Consider the following 16,157-nt stretch of genomic DNA (forward strand, 5'->3'; position numbering starts at 1 on the left):
TCTAAATATCCGCATTTGTAATATTAATAAGATTAAGATATAACATAGATATAGATGGCATAAAAAAAGCAAAAAAACGAATTAACGAATTGAAAACCTCAAACTATCATGATGTTTTACTAATGTTAATTTTGACCCTTACTTGGAATATAATACAATAGTAATATTGTAATATTACTATAACATCAAAATGTCTAAGATTATTTATAATAATTGAAAGACAATACAAACTCGGCCTTTTGTTGTTGGTGAACCCGTATTTAATTAGTCAAGAATGGTAAGATATTAATGAGAGCTAAAATAGGTTGAATACAACCATTGTTCGGGAAATATCTTATAAGCATGTTAATGCAAATTTAGGAGAAATTCATAACAATATATCCTAATAAGACGGCACAGAAACCTTATTATGAAGAAGTTTCACTAATGGCATAAGTTATAAAGATATTATTGTTAAACATTACAATTCCTTTGTAAAGTGTGTGCCTTTAAATAAATGAAATTTAAAATAACTTAAATCAGGATTAAAATAAAATAATTCCTTCATCACCATTTTACCAACGGACGTTCAGGCATGTTGCGGGAATCTAACGAAACGATTTGCAGCATCTTTCCTTGTTCGTTCCGCAAAGGATTGGAACAAGTTGCCGTCTGTTTTTACATTCAAATTTGACACCGAGAATTTCAAGTGAATAAGCACTTACTAAGCTAGCACGTTATAACTTTCTACCAAATCAACACTTAATATCAGATGGGATCGAGTCCAAGTGATGGTTTTTCATCGTAAAAAAAACTTCTTACATTACCCCAAAGGTTCGAAACGCACTAAATCTAAAATATCAATCATAGGATTACCTAAACTTTATCTTAAAAATATTACAAAAAGGTTGCAAAGAAAAATTAAGTTGTAAGAGTGTAACTTCGATCCTAAGTTATGCCATTATAAAATGTTACCTTAAGGGAATATTTGGTCTGGATCAACTTGAATAATGCTCCGTCAGTTCAGTGGAGCAATAAATTAATTTAATACGCGCATCTGACAGCGTGACGTAATGTTATGATTAGCCGCTCCCTTGACACGGGACCTTATTAATGCTCGAATTAACTTTGGCACTAACGTCCAAAATGGAACTCTGTAGGTTTCCATTGTAGAAACGCTTGTATAAAACATACATACAAACGTCACCTCTTTCGTATTCCTTGAAAAAAAAAAAGAGACAGTAAAGCAAACGAAATTATTTATACCATGTCTCCATAAACATCTCTTACCATTATTATTTGTAGGTACATTTTTTTTGTTTGAAGTCTGATATTACGTTTCTTCAATGATAAAAACAGCATAACATGTTTGTTAACTTTACTTGTTTTCCTAATGTGCCTACTTCAGCAGTAACATATTACTTTTCATATAACGAATACAATTTCAGACACCGGTGACCTCGCAAACGTAAACGAATTATAGTATAGTAAAAGAAAACATGAAAATAAGATATATGTGACGCATTCGCTGGAAAATCTGAGGGAATTACATGCGAAAATTTAATTTAATTTAGCGACGGAAAGCATTACGTATAATCTTGAAATCTGCGTGCAACCAAGCGTATTAAATGATTATCTTTGCCCGAGCAAAATGCAATTTTAGTTTAATGATGTGAATTTTGTTTAGTTACGACTCTTGCTGTACGAAATTCAGACGTTAATTAAATCTTGGAAGTGTACTTTAAGTAAATTTACCGCTTGAAAAAAAAATATGGAAAACGATAATGAGCTTTCTCCGAATACAGCGGTAAGCTTTATGAATCGTGAATATTTGAAATTGTTTTAATGTATTCAAAAGTGTCTGTCAGTTCATTTAATAACTTTATTTTAGAGAACAGAATCTACTCAAGATGAAATAAAGAAGTTCAAAGAGAATCTTCTTCAATCTGTATCATCTGGGAAGTAAGTTTTTCCTTTCATTTTATCTTGTAAAAATAGTTCACAGATTTCCTTTTGATTTATGTGAAAATTAAATCATGAACAAGCTATATTACTAATTTTTGGTGTCTTCTGTTAGTCCTTAATGTTTATTAAATATCAGATGTTATTTTATAATTTGAATTAATAATTCTTCTAGTTATTATCTAGAAAACTTTCTCCAAACTTGATTTACGTATACTAGATATCGCGTACCATGAAAACGTGTATATTTCTTAATAAAACTAGCCGTCGCCCGCGACTCCGTCCGCGCGGAATTAAAAAAAAAACTTGATAAGTAGCCTATATGTTCTTTCAGACTGTGGTCTATATCTATGGCAAATTTCATCGAGATCCATTGAGCCGTTCTAAAGATACTTTCAAACAAATATTCATCCATCCATCCATCTATACATCCAAACATTCGCATTCATAATATTTAATAGTAAGAAGTAAGATTGATTATTTACAGCACCAATTCATTAATTTCAAACGAGTCAGAACTGCTTGTGCCTACAGCGCCCCGCTCGCGGTCTGCATCCAGAGCTAGAGAGGCTCTATGCATTCCTGCTAATGTTATGGCCGAATTGGATGAAAACAAAATATTTGAGTTAAAAGAGGTAGGATCAACGGAAATCTTATCAAAGTTGTAATCAAAATTTTAGATGGATCAATGAATTGATGATTATTACCACCAACATCCAGAGCGTCAGAGTGAATGTGGATGAAATTTGGGAGAGACATATATAGATTATAGACTAAAAAAAACTTACTGTTAATAGTGAAAATATTAAGAGATACTTATTGTATAAATAACATTCAATTTATTTCCAGGCGTTTCTTTTATTTGACTTGAACGGAGATGGCTATATTGATGACAACGACTTACGCGGCACACTGGTTAGTCTTGGAGAGACGGTCGATGAACAACTTATACGAAATATGCTCTCGGAGGTAATTGTTACCTAAACCTAAGATTGCATTAAAGCTACAGCTGAAGTGCTACTGAGTGAAGAATTATGTATCCCATCTCTTTGGTAGACAAGGTTTTGTTCTCTGCCAAAGAGGTAACATACTGGCCACTAAGACCTTTGCTTTTTTGATTAAGAAAAAGAAAGGAAAAAATCGACAAGTTAATTACACGATCTAGTAGTGAATAATTATGATGAAATAATTGTTACAAATATTTACAAAATTTTATTTCGACATAAGGTTTTATCAACTGCCGTGTTGATGTTTTCAATTTATACACCTGCTATTTATAATTTAAACCTATTAAGCTTCTTTTATTGACATATAACTACACAATATTGACAAGTGTTTTATAAAAAAAAACTATTTTCCTTTTTAGGCGTCTCAACCCATGGATTTCGATGCGTTCGTTAACCTTCTGGGATATAAGACGTTAGAACTTGATTCCGAAGAAACATTGAAGGCAGCCCTGTCACGCTGGGACAGTGAGAATTCCGGTTACATATCTGAGGAAAGGTATTTAAGCTAAATATAATTTATAATAAAAGCAACGTTATTCAGTATTGCTATAATAGTAAATCTGAGGGGCTATGCTGTATCCCTGTTAAAAAATTCGTTTTACGTTTCTTGGTTTAAAGTTTACGTTTTGAAATATGACATAGCAGAAATAAAAAAAAATAGTGAGTTTTTAAATTTATAAGTTGGCTTTTCAAGTCTTGCTTACTTATTAAGTTATGGTTAGTAGGCACGTAAGTATTAAGCAACAACTCAACATCAGGTACTCGTATAAGAACCGCCTGTCTAACTTAATCTCTGGAGTACAATGCCCTTAAAAGTTACGTTACGTGGTAAAAGTTCCATTACTAAAGCTAAATTGTTTATGATGGATTAACTTTGTGTATTTGTGTGTAATTTTTTTAACCTTTTTAACGTTACATTTCATTTTTTCTTGTAAACATCTACCGTGTAGTGTACCATCGTCATCATCAGCTGACTATATGTCGCCACCGAGGGGCTTGGAGTCTACCCTAAGTTAGGGGTGATTAGGCCATAGTCAACCACGATGGCCTAGTGTGGGTTGGTTGACTTCACACATATCTTTGAATTTCTTCTCAGATATGTGCAGGTTGCATCACGATGTTTTCCTTCACCGTAAGAACGTCGAATAAATGTACATATATAAAACAAATCATAAAAAACATTTTTACATGGCGGGATTTGACCCTAGGACTTACAGATTGCAAGTAAAGTGCTTAAGCCCTGAGCCACCGACGCTCTTATATTGTGTACCATATAACATGTATAATACATCATTTATAATTATTGTAATATATAATTTCAGGATTCGTCATGACCTCATGACTTGGGGAGACCGTTTTACTGAGAAAGAAACTGATTATGCATTAGATGAAGCACCGACTATTGATAAAGGTGGCAAAACGATGATCGACTACATACAATTTTGTAGTCAGTTAAGCGGCCTGAGAAAAGCGAAGAAGTAGATGCTAATGAAACTAAAAAAGTAAGATTTGAAAGTCAAAATGAAAATATTGCATTTTAATAACACCGAAATTAAAAATAGGCCGAGCACATGTTTGGAACAATCGTGTTCGTATCATCATCGTCAATAGTGTCAAAATTTATACGAGAATTTTCATATACTTTTCGCTTTATAGGGCGTTGCACAAATCGTAATATATATTTTGTCGATGACAAATATTTGTGCTAGGCCCACTAAGCAAGGGTCAGTAATATCAAATCAACATACGTAATATTATCCTTATACTATCATATTTAATTTTTATCAACCACATAAAAATATATAATAAAATTTAAGATGTAAAACATAAATAAATAAAGCTAAAATCTTAAACATGTTTCAATTATCCTGAACAAAAGGTAGGAATATGAAAAGCTTGGATAAATATATCTTTTCTAGATAAATATTTAACCAAGCTTTTCATAGTTTACCATAATATTATTTAAATAAAAAGTGAATCCAAATACATTCTGTAATAAGACATCAGTTATCATCAATAATAGCGAGTACATGAACTTAAGAAACAATCGTAGTGGCACTGAACATATTAAACCTTGTGGCTAACAATGTCTTTATTCTATAGTAAAGTTTAATGAGTTTTGAATTAAGTGAAGCAAGTAATCGTTTAAATTGCAGTTACTATTTAAAGTAGCCAACTAAAGCCCCTCAGAAATGAACCGTCCAAGGACTCTTCTACAGAATGAAAGTTTCCACAGTGATAAGCAATTGTCGGGAATTAAACTTCTCAGCTTCGGGCAATAAAGATAAAATTTCACATTTTAACGCTCCTCACCCATAGCATTACTAAAACGTTTAATCTAAAATGTTATTTATCTATTAAAGAGATCGTAAACCTTTACAAATTTTAAATTATAAATGACTCAGTTACCTCCTTAAATTTTCATATCCTTGTTAAAATATTAACGGTTTATCTAAAAAAATGTATATGTGTGGTGGACTTATATTATATTAGATAGTGATGAAGTCTTCTTCGTATTATTTACTCTAATATTCTTAAAAATTATAACATACAAAAGTAAGAATAGAAATGAAAGTGTAAAATGTAATAAATACTAGGCTACTCACTCAAGATGCTCCTTATAGATGTCGAAGTCCGTAAACACAAGTTCGACGATCTGATGGGGACCAGCAATGAAGGTATAAAGTAAACAGTTAATATGGGCGGGGTACGGCCGAGGGTAGTCGGGGCTACTGAATGTGCCTCGCTCTTTGCCATACGTCGATGTGAATCGGATACAAGAACAACCTGAAACAAAAGAAAATTATTCAAAAATAGTTCATTAAAAACTAAAATATCTTACAAAATACTCCCCGCAACATATCAGTAAAACAAGGAAAAATTTAAAGGTCGCTCTCTTAACTCTTATCTCAACGTTATATCTTTCTTCTCTTTCATGTAACGAAACGTGTATACGTGCCATGTCCTTGAAATGACACTAATTATTATTGATTATATTCAAATATATCATCAAAGGTATCGAGGTATCTAACAAAAGCGAAATTTATGTTTCAATGTAGACCGACTAACCTACTTCAAGGCTATCGTGCTTTTGAATTATATTATCAAATTTAGTCTTATATAGAGCACTCTCACAAATCACTTTCCGCACAATACGCGCCAGGAGTTATGGCTCAATGTGTTAATATGATTAATGATGTTGTTATTAAGTAAAGACGCATGACTGTTGTAAGATTATCAACGTAGAGCGGATTGATTACAATACATCAAAAGGTACTAAGTAACACAGATTTTTAATCTGTATAATAAATATTCGAACTTCTTACGGTGAAGGAAAACATAGTGATGCAACCTGCTCATATCTGCGATGAAATTCAATGATATATGTGAAGTCAACCAACCCGAACTTGGCCTGCGGGTTCGACTTTGGCCTAGTCACCCATAACTTGGTAGGATCCGAGCTCCTCAATGGGGACGTATAGCTAATGATGATAAAGGTGAATTAATATTGTAGTTATATTAAGAATCCAACTTGAACAAGACAAATTAACACATACTCCTTCCAAAATTATTTCATAACTTAAGTACTCTATGTCCAAGCTATAATTTAAAGATAAAATGTTCTTCCGATACTAAAGAAATAACTTTATATCTTTAGAATAGTTAGGTATTTAGTTTGCTGCTTGAAGGAACATAGTTGCTGCAGAAGAGAGCTTTAATTTTAGTAAGAAGCATCGTAAATGTTTCAGAGACAGCTTGTATTCTTTGGAGTGGAATCAAGTAATGGTTGAACTCACAGAACTGTGTAACTTTAAATCCATGACTTAACGGAAACTAAAGCTTCATTAAAATTGCAACGGAGTGTAACGGTAACTTTGTTATTTTATACATTTAAAATAAAAAGAAAAATAGATAAGCTATTCTCCGTATTATTTTAATAAAATCATATAAACCAGTGTCTGATTAAATTTAAAATTAAGTAGTGATGAATATTTATTCGTCGGTCTCTATTATTATCAATAAGCTCTTTAACTCTTTGTATATCGCAAAACATTAAATGATACAAAAATCAAAACAATCTCTTGCTATCAAGAATGTTAAAAGCACGTTTTAAATAAAGACAAACACGTATCTGAACTATGTCGAAATTTCCACTGAATCTGCATGCCGACACCCGCACGGTACATTAAACTCTCACACCTGAACAAATGTATCTTTAACGTGCAATGAAGATGTGATTGCGATTGTCTTTACATGCAATTTAACGATTTTATTACAGTCATTTTTACATGTCTTTTCTCTTATTTATACTTTTTAATATTGCAAGGCAGTATTGCAGTATCAAACACCCAACTAACCTAATTCAAGTCTTGTAAATTAACATCCCAATTGTCTCATTGCTATTTGGCATAAATCATTTGATTCATCCTTTGATAGAATCAAAGTGAATACTTTTTATATATTTATGTGGTCTTGATGGTGGGCAGAAATAAAAGATTTCTCTTCAATTACTAATTTAATCACACTTTTAAAAATTAACATTAAACACTTGCCGTTCACGTCTTCGTCTTACTCCACTCACACGCACTCTCGCTCCCTTTCACTCCCATACATCCATCTCGTTCTAATCAATCAATCGTTCATGCATCTCAATCTTATCGATCTATCATTCTTTTCGTTCGGAAATCACAGACCTACATCTCGGCCATCCTGCGGGTTTGGCTGCCCCCAGCCACACACCTCGCTCTCCTCTGACATACTCTAAACAAAATCTTGAACATACTATACCTACATTATACAAAATAAAAACCGAGATATCCTCATTCACACAAACATATCAGAATTACAATGTATCAATCTTAAAAATAAAGTTAACATATCTTATTACATAACACATTATCCTTAACAACAAGTTAACAACAAGTTTTTAAAGAAACAAAAAAAAACAATAAAGACTTGACTACCGAATACAAAGTGTTTTTATCCCCCCAATTACTTCTAACATCCTTACAATATTATAATCATACAAAAACTTTTATTTTTATTTTAACATAAGATGTGTCTACAAACACAAGACAATATTTGGTTATTATTGTAACTGTTATCTGACTACTTATCTTACATCATGTATCATCTGAAGAGAGATCTGCTCAGGTTACTTAAAAATACTAAACAAGAAAAAAAATAAAAATAAAACCATTAATAAAATTAAAGTGGCTATTCACCTAAAGTATCATGAAACCCAGGCCATGGTTTCATATAGTCCGCTGAACTACATGTTTTGGTAGGTCCCTCTCTATAGCTATGCACCTTCTCTAAATCATAACGGTCATTCCCCTTGACCTTTTTTACTACATATGGCCCCAAAAACTTCTCCTTCAGTTTAAGACCTGAACCAAATTGTGTTCTTTTGATGACAACTCTATCCCCTTCATGATACTTAGTGCTTTCCTTTCTCTTCTTATTGTATGTCTGAGCATTTTCCGCTTGAACTTTTCCTATCTGTGCTTTAGCCAAACATCTTAACTCTTCCCTTTCCTGCATAAAACAATCTATACTCTCTTGTTGCAACAAATTGTAGATTTCTATGTCTTCATTTGTTTTCATCTTTACTCCGGGCATTAACTGAAAAGGTGTAGTATTGATACTTCTCTGAAATGTACTATTTAAGGCTTGTTGAAGACGGCTTACATGTCTGTACCAAAGAGACTGATCTGAAATGCAAAGTTTAGTTAGAATTGATATTATAATCCTATGTATTCTCTCCACTTGACCGTTACCACGTGGTACTCCAGTTGTGATAGTTACATGTTCAATTTTTTCTTTTTCACAATAGTCTCTAAATTCGGAACTGGTGAATGCAGTACCCCTGTCTGTTATAATCCTCGTAGGGTTGCCAAATATTTGTTGATGGATTAAAAGTTTACTTAAAGTTTCTTTTGAAGTTGTACCCTTGGTAGGAAAGATCCAAACAAATTTTGTAAAACCATCTACTACAGTTAAAATATAATTATACTGTTTCTTCGTCTGTGATAAAGGTCCAATATGGTCACAATGCAGGGTATGCAATGGTATATTGTGTTTATCAATTGAGTGTAAAAATCCTTCTTGATGTCCCTCCTTTCTTGTAGCTAGTAAACATGGTATACAAGTTACAAGAAATTCCTCAATTTTACTGTTTAAATTTTTAATGAAATAATCCTTACCAACTAACTCTATCATTTTTTTCTTAGAAAAATGGCCACGCTCATGAACTCTTCTTATTATTTCTGTTTCCATACTTTTAGGTATAACTAATTGTTTACTCATACCTTTGTAAAGTAAGCCTCTTTCCAAATAGTAATCTGCAAAAGGTTTTTCCCGCAAAATCTCTTTTATAGCCTTTAGTCCCTCGTCACAGTCCTGTGCTTGTTGTATTTGATCATGCAAGGTCACCACCATGCCTGCATCATAACAATTCCTACTTAAAGCATCTGTGTGCCTCATCTGACTACCAGACCTGTGTTCTATAACATAATCATACTGGTCAAGTAAAAGCACCCATCTAGCCACCTTTGGTGTTAAATCCCGTTTCTTTAAAGTCATACTAAAAGCTTGACAATCTGTAACAATTTTAAATTTAATTCCGAATAAGTAATGATGAAATTTTTTAACACCCTGGACTACGGCTAAGGCCTCCATCTCATAGCTACTGTATTTGCTTTCAGCATCAGTTGTTCTCTTACTCATGTAGTGAATAGGATGTAACTCACCAGTCGGTGCCCTCTGTAACAGTATAGCTGCATAAGCCACACTGGACGCGTCTGTGTGTACCTCAGTCTCAAGTTGAGGATTAAACAAAGATAAAACTGGACCACTTGCCAACTTCTGCTTTAACTTATTAAATGCCTGTCTTTGTACATCATCAAAAGAAAAACTGGTATCCTTTCTTAAGAGGTCAGTGAGTGGTTTAGCCAATAAAGCATAATTTGGAATGTACTTGCGGAAGTAAGATGTCAGTCCAATGAAGCTGTGCAATTGCTTCAATGTCCTTGGTTCCGGATATTTCCTAACAGCCTCGGTCTTATCAAGAGATGGTCTCACCTTTCCATCTTCCACAACATGTCCAAGATATTCCACTCGCTGTGAAATCAAGTTTGCTTTCTTCCAGTTAATCTGTAATCCATGCGCAGATGCAACTTTTAGAACACATTTTAATCTCTCCAATGCCTGAATTTCGTCTTCAGCATACACAATAATGTCATCAATAAATGTTGCCATTATGTTTTGTGACACCAACTCCCTGAATATTATTGATACAAATCTAGTAAAATACTTAGGGCAGACTGAAAGTCCAAATGGAGCTCTAAGAAATTCCCATTGCCCATGATGAGTAACAAAGGCTGTGTATTTGACAGATTCCTCGCTAACTTTTAAATGGAAAAATCCATTTTCTAAGTCTAAGACACTAAAATATCTAGCACCGCTTAACTTATCAATTAAATCCTCTATTATCGGCAAAGGATATTCATCTTTAACCATCTTCTTGTTAATATCTCTATAATCAACACAAACTCTTGTGGATCCATCTTTTTTCCTGACTAACACAATAGGGCTAGCATATTCAGAATAACTTACCCGAATTATATTGTTATCCAACCACTGCTTTACCTGTTGTTCAACAATCTCACGTTCCTTCAGAGATATCCTTCGTGGACGATGTGCAACAGGGATGTCATCTTTTAATATGATCTTCAACTCCAATGGGACCTCCTCGGTTTGAACAGGTTTATACTCATCTACACACTGCAAAACTTCTCGTCGCACTGAAGAGCTGCAAGTGTCACCTACAACAACATCGCAATTTGCCACACAATTTAAACCCCTGAACCAATCCTCCCCTTTGTCTAACAGATGTACAGATCGCTCTCCGAACACTACGGTATAGTCAGATAACAATTCCTGTCCAAAGACAACATAATATGGCATTGTATTACATGGTATAATATGGAAAGTAACAGTTAAACATCTATCACCTATTCGAGTAGGTAGGAAACACTTTCCAAGCGATTGGATAGACCGGTTTCCTAATCCAGTTAACAACAAACGTTCACTTACACAACTAAAGTTACTAAGATAGTCCTTGTAAATACGTTCATCTAATAAGTTTATGTCGCTTCCCGTATCAACTAACGCGTTCACTTTGAAATTGTCCAACATAATTTCCACCACAGGTTTTGAATAATTCGATTTATCGATCTTCTTGAGTTCTAGTTTGTTTAAATCCACGCCGACAGGTCTTCCCGCCATTCTTTCAGTCAACATGACATCGGCTGTCAATGTCATGTCACTCTGATTTGGGCCATCTGTCACTTTATGTTTCGTCACGTCCGAGCTGTCAGTTCGTCGTTCAAACTGCGTAATCCGCTCCGGTGTGAAGTTGTTCGAAGCGAACATAGCTTTTGATTGGCCGGTCGTTCCGCTATATCGTGATTGGCGCTCCCGCTCTTGTCGCTCCTCATTGGTCGTTCGCTCTCGTGCATTTTCGTAATGGCGATGACTCGACTGATCTTTCCCGAAGCTCATGTTTTTTAGGTTATGATGATTGCCTTTTCTACAACGCGATGCAATATGACCGAACTCATTACAGTTAAAACACTTTAAACCATGCACTTTATTCGGACATGCCGACGATGTATGCCCCAACTCACCACAATTATAACACCGCGACTGTTTATGCCGATTGTTTTCAGACTTCATTTTCGATTTTATATTTTCATAAATCTTAATTTTGTCTTTTAGCTCAGAGTATGTGGTCACTCCATGCAACATAATCTTGTTCATCTCTAAGTCTTTTATGCCGTCTACAATGTACTTAATGGCCACATAGTCTGGTAACTTGCCCCGCTTCCCCATCTCCTTCATTGTTAACATGTAATCTAAGCATGTTTCGTTTGATAATTTTTTCCGACTACACATCATCTCATGTACCGTTTTTTGATCCAGCGTGTCTGGGAACTCCTTTGACACAGCTTGCTTGAGCTCAGCCCATGTTTTAAACGGTCGCTCACTTTTTAGCCAAAGCGCTGCAGTACCTTCCAGGGATCTTCTCGCAACTATAAGTTGTTGCAACGGACTCCATTCGAAGATTTCGCTGTGATCTTCGATATCTTGGATCCAACGTGACACCGGGTAGCAATTATCGGTACCGGTGAATTTCGGTATGAGCTCTTCGGAGTATTGCAAATTACCCTGGCGTTGATGCGATACTTCCGTAATCTCAGCTTTGTCAGCAACTTCCCTATCCCTCGGCATCTTAAATTCTTTTCTTCCCACCGCACGACCACGTGTCGCAAGAAATCGTCGTATAGAATTTCGTCTTCTTTACGTCTTTTCTTTCCGTCTTTCTTCTTATCCCGGACGAGCCCCCAAATTTGTGGTCTTGATGGTGGGCAGAAATAAAAGATTTCTCTTCAATTACTAATTTAATCACACTTTTAAAAATTAACATTAAACACTTGCCGTTCACGTCTTCGTCTTACTCCACTCACACGCACTCTCGCTCCCTTTCACTCCCATACATCCATCTCGTTCTAATCAATCAATCGTTCATGCATCTCAATCTTATCGATCTATCATTCTTTTCGTTCGGAAATCACAGACCTACATTTATTTACTTATCAGTACTTCTATAAACATTTTTAAATCGAGGCACATAAACAACGTAATTAAAATTTCCAACCCAACAAGTAGAGAATTCTAAACTGTAAATACGAGTTAAATACACGCAGCTACAGTTAACTAACGAATTACCTTCCGAGATTCGGTTTTCATAGAGCATGAAGAGTAGGTCGCGTTCCCACATTGTTGTTGCACTTTGCTGCAGACTGTGGTTGAGAGAGCTCAAATGGCTTATCTTCATTCTCGCTTGCTACGTGTATATTTTAAATTCACTTATAGCAAGCCGCCATTTTTCTACTTGTCTCAACAATGTTGCAGAAAATTCAGTTTATTTTTTTTTCTTTTACATATTTCTACATTTATACATAAATCACAACCCGTAGAGTAACATTTGATAAGCTATATATCTAATAGAATAGTCAAAATGTGTAAAATTTTAAATACGAATGTTTAAATGGATGGATGGACAGGTGGATAGATGTTTGTTAGAAGGTATCCCGAGAACGGCTTAATAGATCTCGATGTTTGTCATAGATATAGAACATAGTCTAGAAGAAAACATAGGCTACTATTTTTTTTTTTTAATTCCGCGCGGACGCTGTCCACCTTCCACACTAGCAACGCGTGGCATTGTCAGTTCTGACTTTTCGATTAGCGGTACTGCATATCGTATGTGTAGAAAGTCTAGCTTATACTAATGATAGTTAAATAAAGCTAAAATATTATCATCACCATCATCTTCCTGGCCTTATCCCACTTACGTAGGGTCGGCACACAAAGTTTTATAAACCTTAAAGATTTGGCTTCATTTTTTCCAAGCGGCCGCCTGACTGTCACCAACCCTACTTGGGAATAAAGCTAAAATATTATGTTATTCAATACTAACTAATGCATCCTGTTCTTCTTTTAGATATTAATAGTAGATTCCCTCATAAAACTGTACACTGCAGAACTTTATATCATGATTTGTTAAAGACGTGTCTAGAAAAGCTTTAAGTTAACGTCCAGATCCGCTTCGAACGAGATCAAGAGCGGTGCTCTCAAGATATAGTTTCAATTATATATAGTGTGTTATTGGTGAGAAGTAAGATTTCAGAGTAGAAATGTATACGGTCCTAAACTTACATCGAGTTTACTTTTATCTAGAGAAAGTTGAAGAAGTACTTACACATTGTAATGAACGATTATAACACCCACAAAACATAAACATAAGTAGTAAATATTACCTACAATTTGGGTTCGTAATTCGTTTGTGTTTATTTTAAAAAAAAACACACATTGGATATGCATTTGATTTTTTTTTTCATAAATATCAATTACGACCAGGACTTGTAGAATTGACAAATTAAAAACGTGCATTCACAGTTTAGCCTGCGGCATCCAACAGCTGAATAAAGAAATGCAATGGTAAAATAGAACGCCAACTAAAATGCCGTTACAAAATACAGAAATATATATTGTAGTATCCGTCACAGTGCATTTAACTTCTACACCTGAGTAAACTTATTTTTTCTGTGGAACTGTGGTCAAATATATATTAACTTTTAATATATTTGTGATTTAAAGTAACAATATGTCCGACAAACAGTTTCACTATTTCAGTTCAAATAACTTACTAATATTATAAACGCGAATGTTTGGATGGATGGATGTTTGAAGGTATCTCCGAAACGGCTCAACTGATTTTGATGAAATTTAGCATAGGTGTAGAGCATAGTCTGGAAAAACACATAGGCTACTAATAAAAATTTCTTTTTAATCCCGCGCGGTCGATGTCACGGGTGACAGCTAGTTATAAATATTCAACAAGCAACTTTGTTTTCAAGATTTTTTTAGTTTCTAAAGAAATCTTTCAAGAAGAAGAACAACATTTACATTTTAATTAAATACACTATTGAATAAATCTTTGAAATCTGATCACATCTGTTGTCATTAGGTTTACGAACGTACCCTTGTTAGTTCTATAATCGGCTTTTGGTTACCTGGGCTCCTTTCATTTCCTTTATCTGGCATATTTACTGCTTATGAGTAAATTTACGAGTGCTTCTTATTCCACCTCAATTGTTCGTCGTAAAGGTCTCGGTAAGATAACTCGAAACGTTACAATTTGTATTGTAATAAATATACGTATATGTCATACATATACGTAATTTTGTGACACTTTAGTGTCGAATGTAAGTTTCTTATTTATATGTATTATACTGTGTTAAGAAGTACTTAGTTGCAATGAATCGCAAAAATGTCGTCATAAAATCTCATTATTCCAGGAAAAAATCAACATTTAAAATTTTGCCCTATATATTTTTTTCATTTCATGAATGCGATAATTCTGAATAAGATGATTTCAAACAATAATACCATAACAATATAAACTCTACATATGCATTTTTTCCAAAGTTAGACAATCCAGTAACGACGGCACTGTTTGCAGACGTTAAATTGCACGCGAAACGCATTTTGGAAGATAAATTGTTCAAACAATGGGTGTAATAACTTTCAAACGTTCCTGGCTATAAAAATTCTGCATTAAACGTTGTAAGTAAAAGCGATGCATTCAGATTGAGATAACAAACAAGAATTTCATAACGTTCCTTGATTAACTAAATCTTCGGCAAAATAAAATGGCATTTGTTTTACTAAAAACTTGTATAAAGGAGTTTGAATTAAGCCATGGCAGTCATTTTACTACTAGATAATTATGAATTGGGAGTCAATTTTTCGTTTTTTGACATCAAAATAAATGTCAAGTTTTATACTTTCTTATTTATAAATCTGTAGAACAACGCCTTCGTCTAGCCGTAGAGCTACTCGTACTTCGTAATCTTTTCGGCAGCGTAAGAGTCGTAGTATTTAATAACAATATTAATGCGGTAACCATGTGGGATACGAGCTAGGCAGAGAGAGAATAACAGAAAGTAAGTATAGCTTAAAATAATTATGTAACAACTAGACTTTGTATAATAGCAGCCGTTTACACAAAGACGCAGTCAGGTCGAATGCATTCGAGCGAACTTCGTTTAACAAGTAAGATAACTGCACCAGTTACATAGAACTAAAATTGAAATTGAAATCTGATGTAAATTAGTTGCCCATTGAAATTTGGCTTGTAGCTAGAAATCCTTTGATTTAATTTCGTGTTACGTAAAATGTTCTTGTTTAAAATGAACACAATATTTGTTAATAGGTTTTGCTTAGATGTAATTTTAATTGTACATTAATTTGTTAACCGAGAGCATCGGTGGTTCAGGAGTTAAGCACTTGACTTCCAATCTGCAGGTTCTGGGTTCGAATACCGCCATGTACCAATGTGTTTTTAGATTTTCGATTTACATATATCCGACGTTCTAACGATGAAGGAAAACATCGTGATGCAACTTGCACATATCTGAGAATAAGTTCAATGATATGTGTGAAGTCAACCAACCTGCACTTGGCCAGCGTGGTTGACTATGGCCTAGTCACCCCTAACTTGGGTCAGGCTTCGAGCCCCTCAGTGGGGACGTATAATCAGCTGATGATGACATTAATTTGTTATAAACATTCAAAAAA

At 34.3% G+C, this 16,157-nt stretch overlaps 2 protein-coding genes across 2 annotated transcripts in view; one reads left to right on the top strand and one right to left on the bottom strand.

The window, feature by feature from the left end:
• LOC106718772 (suppressor of lurcher protein 1) overlaps positions 1–16,157 on the bottom strand; it is a 245,727-nt gene that overhangs the window by 156,251 nt on the left and 73,319 nt on the right. The window contains exon 4 of the mRNA XM_014512942.2: positions 5,555–5,735. Coding sequence (XP_014368428.2) covers positions 5,555–5,735 — 181 coding nt within the window. The remainder of the gene's footprint in view (positions 1–5,554; positions 5,736–16,157) is intronic.
• LOC106718774 (myosin regulatory light chain, smooth muscle) lies at positions 1,230–4,444 on the top strand. The gene is made up of 7 exons (XM_045679232.1): positions 1,230–1,280; positions 1,428–1,786; positions 1,871–1,941; positions 2,429–2,576; positions 2,791–2,910; positions 3,308–3,444; positions 4,271–4,444. Exons 2-7 carry the CDS (start codon positions 1,751–1,753, stop codon positions 4,428–4,430), a joined length of 672 nt encoding a protein of 223 aa, XP_045535188.1. The 5' UTR covers positions 1,230–1,280; positions 1,428–1,750; the 3' UTR covers positions 4,431–4,444.

Source organism: Papilio machaon, chromosome 9 (assembly GCF_912999745.1).
Source record: "Papilio machaon chromosome 9, ilPapMach1.1, whole genome shotgun sequence".
Lineage (NCBI taxonomy): Eukaryota > Metazoa > Arthropoda > Insecta > Lepidoptera > Papilionidae > Papilio > Papilio machaon.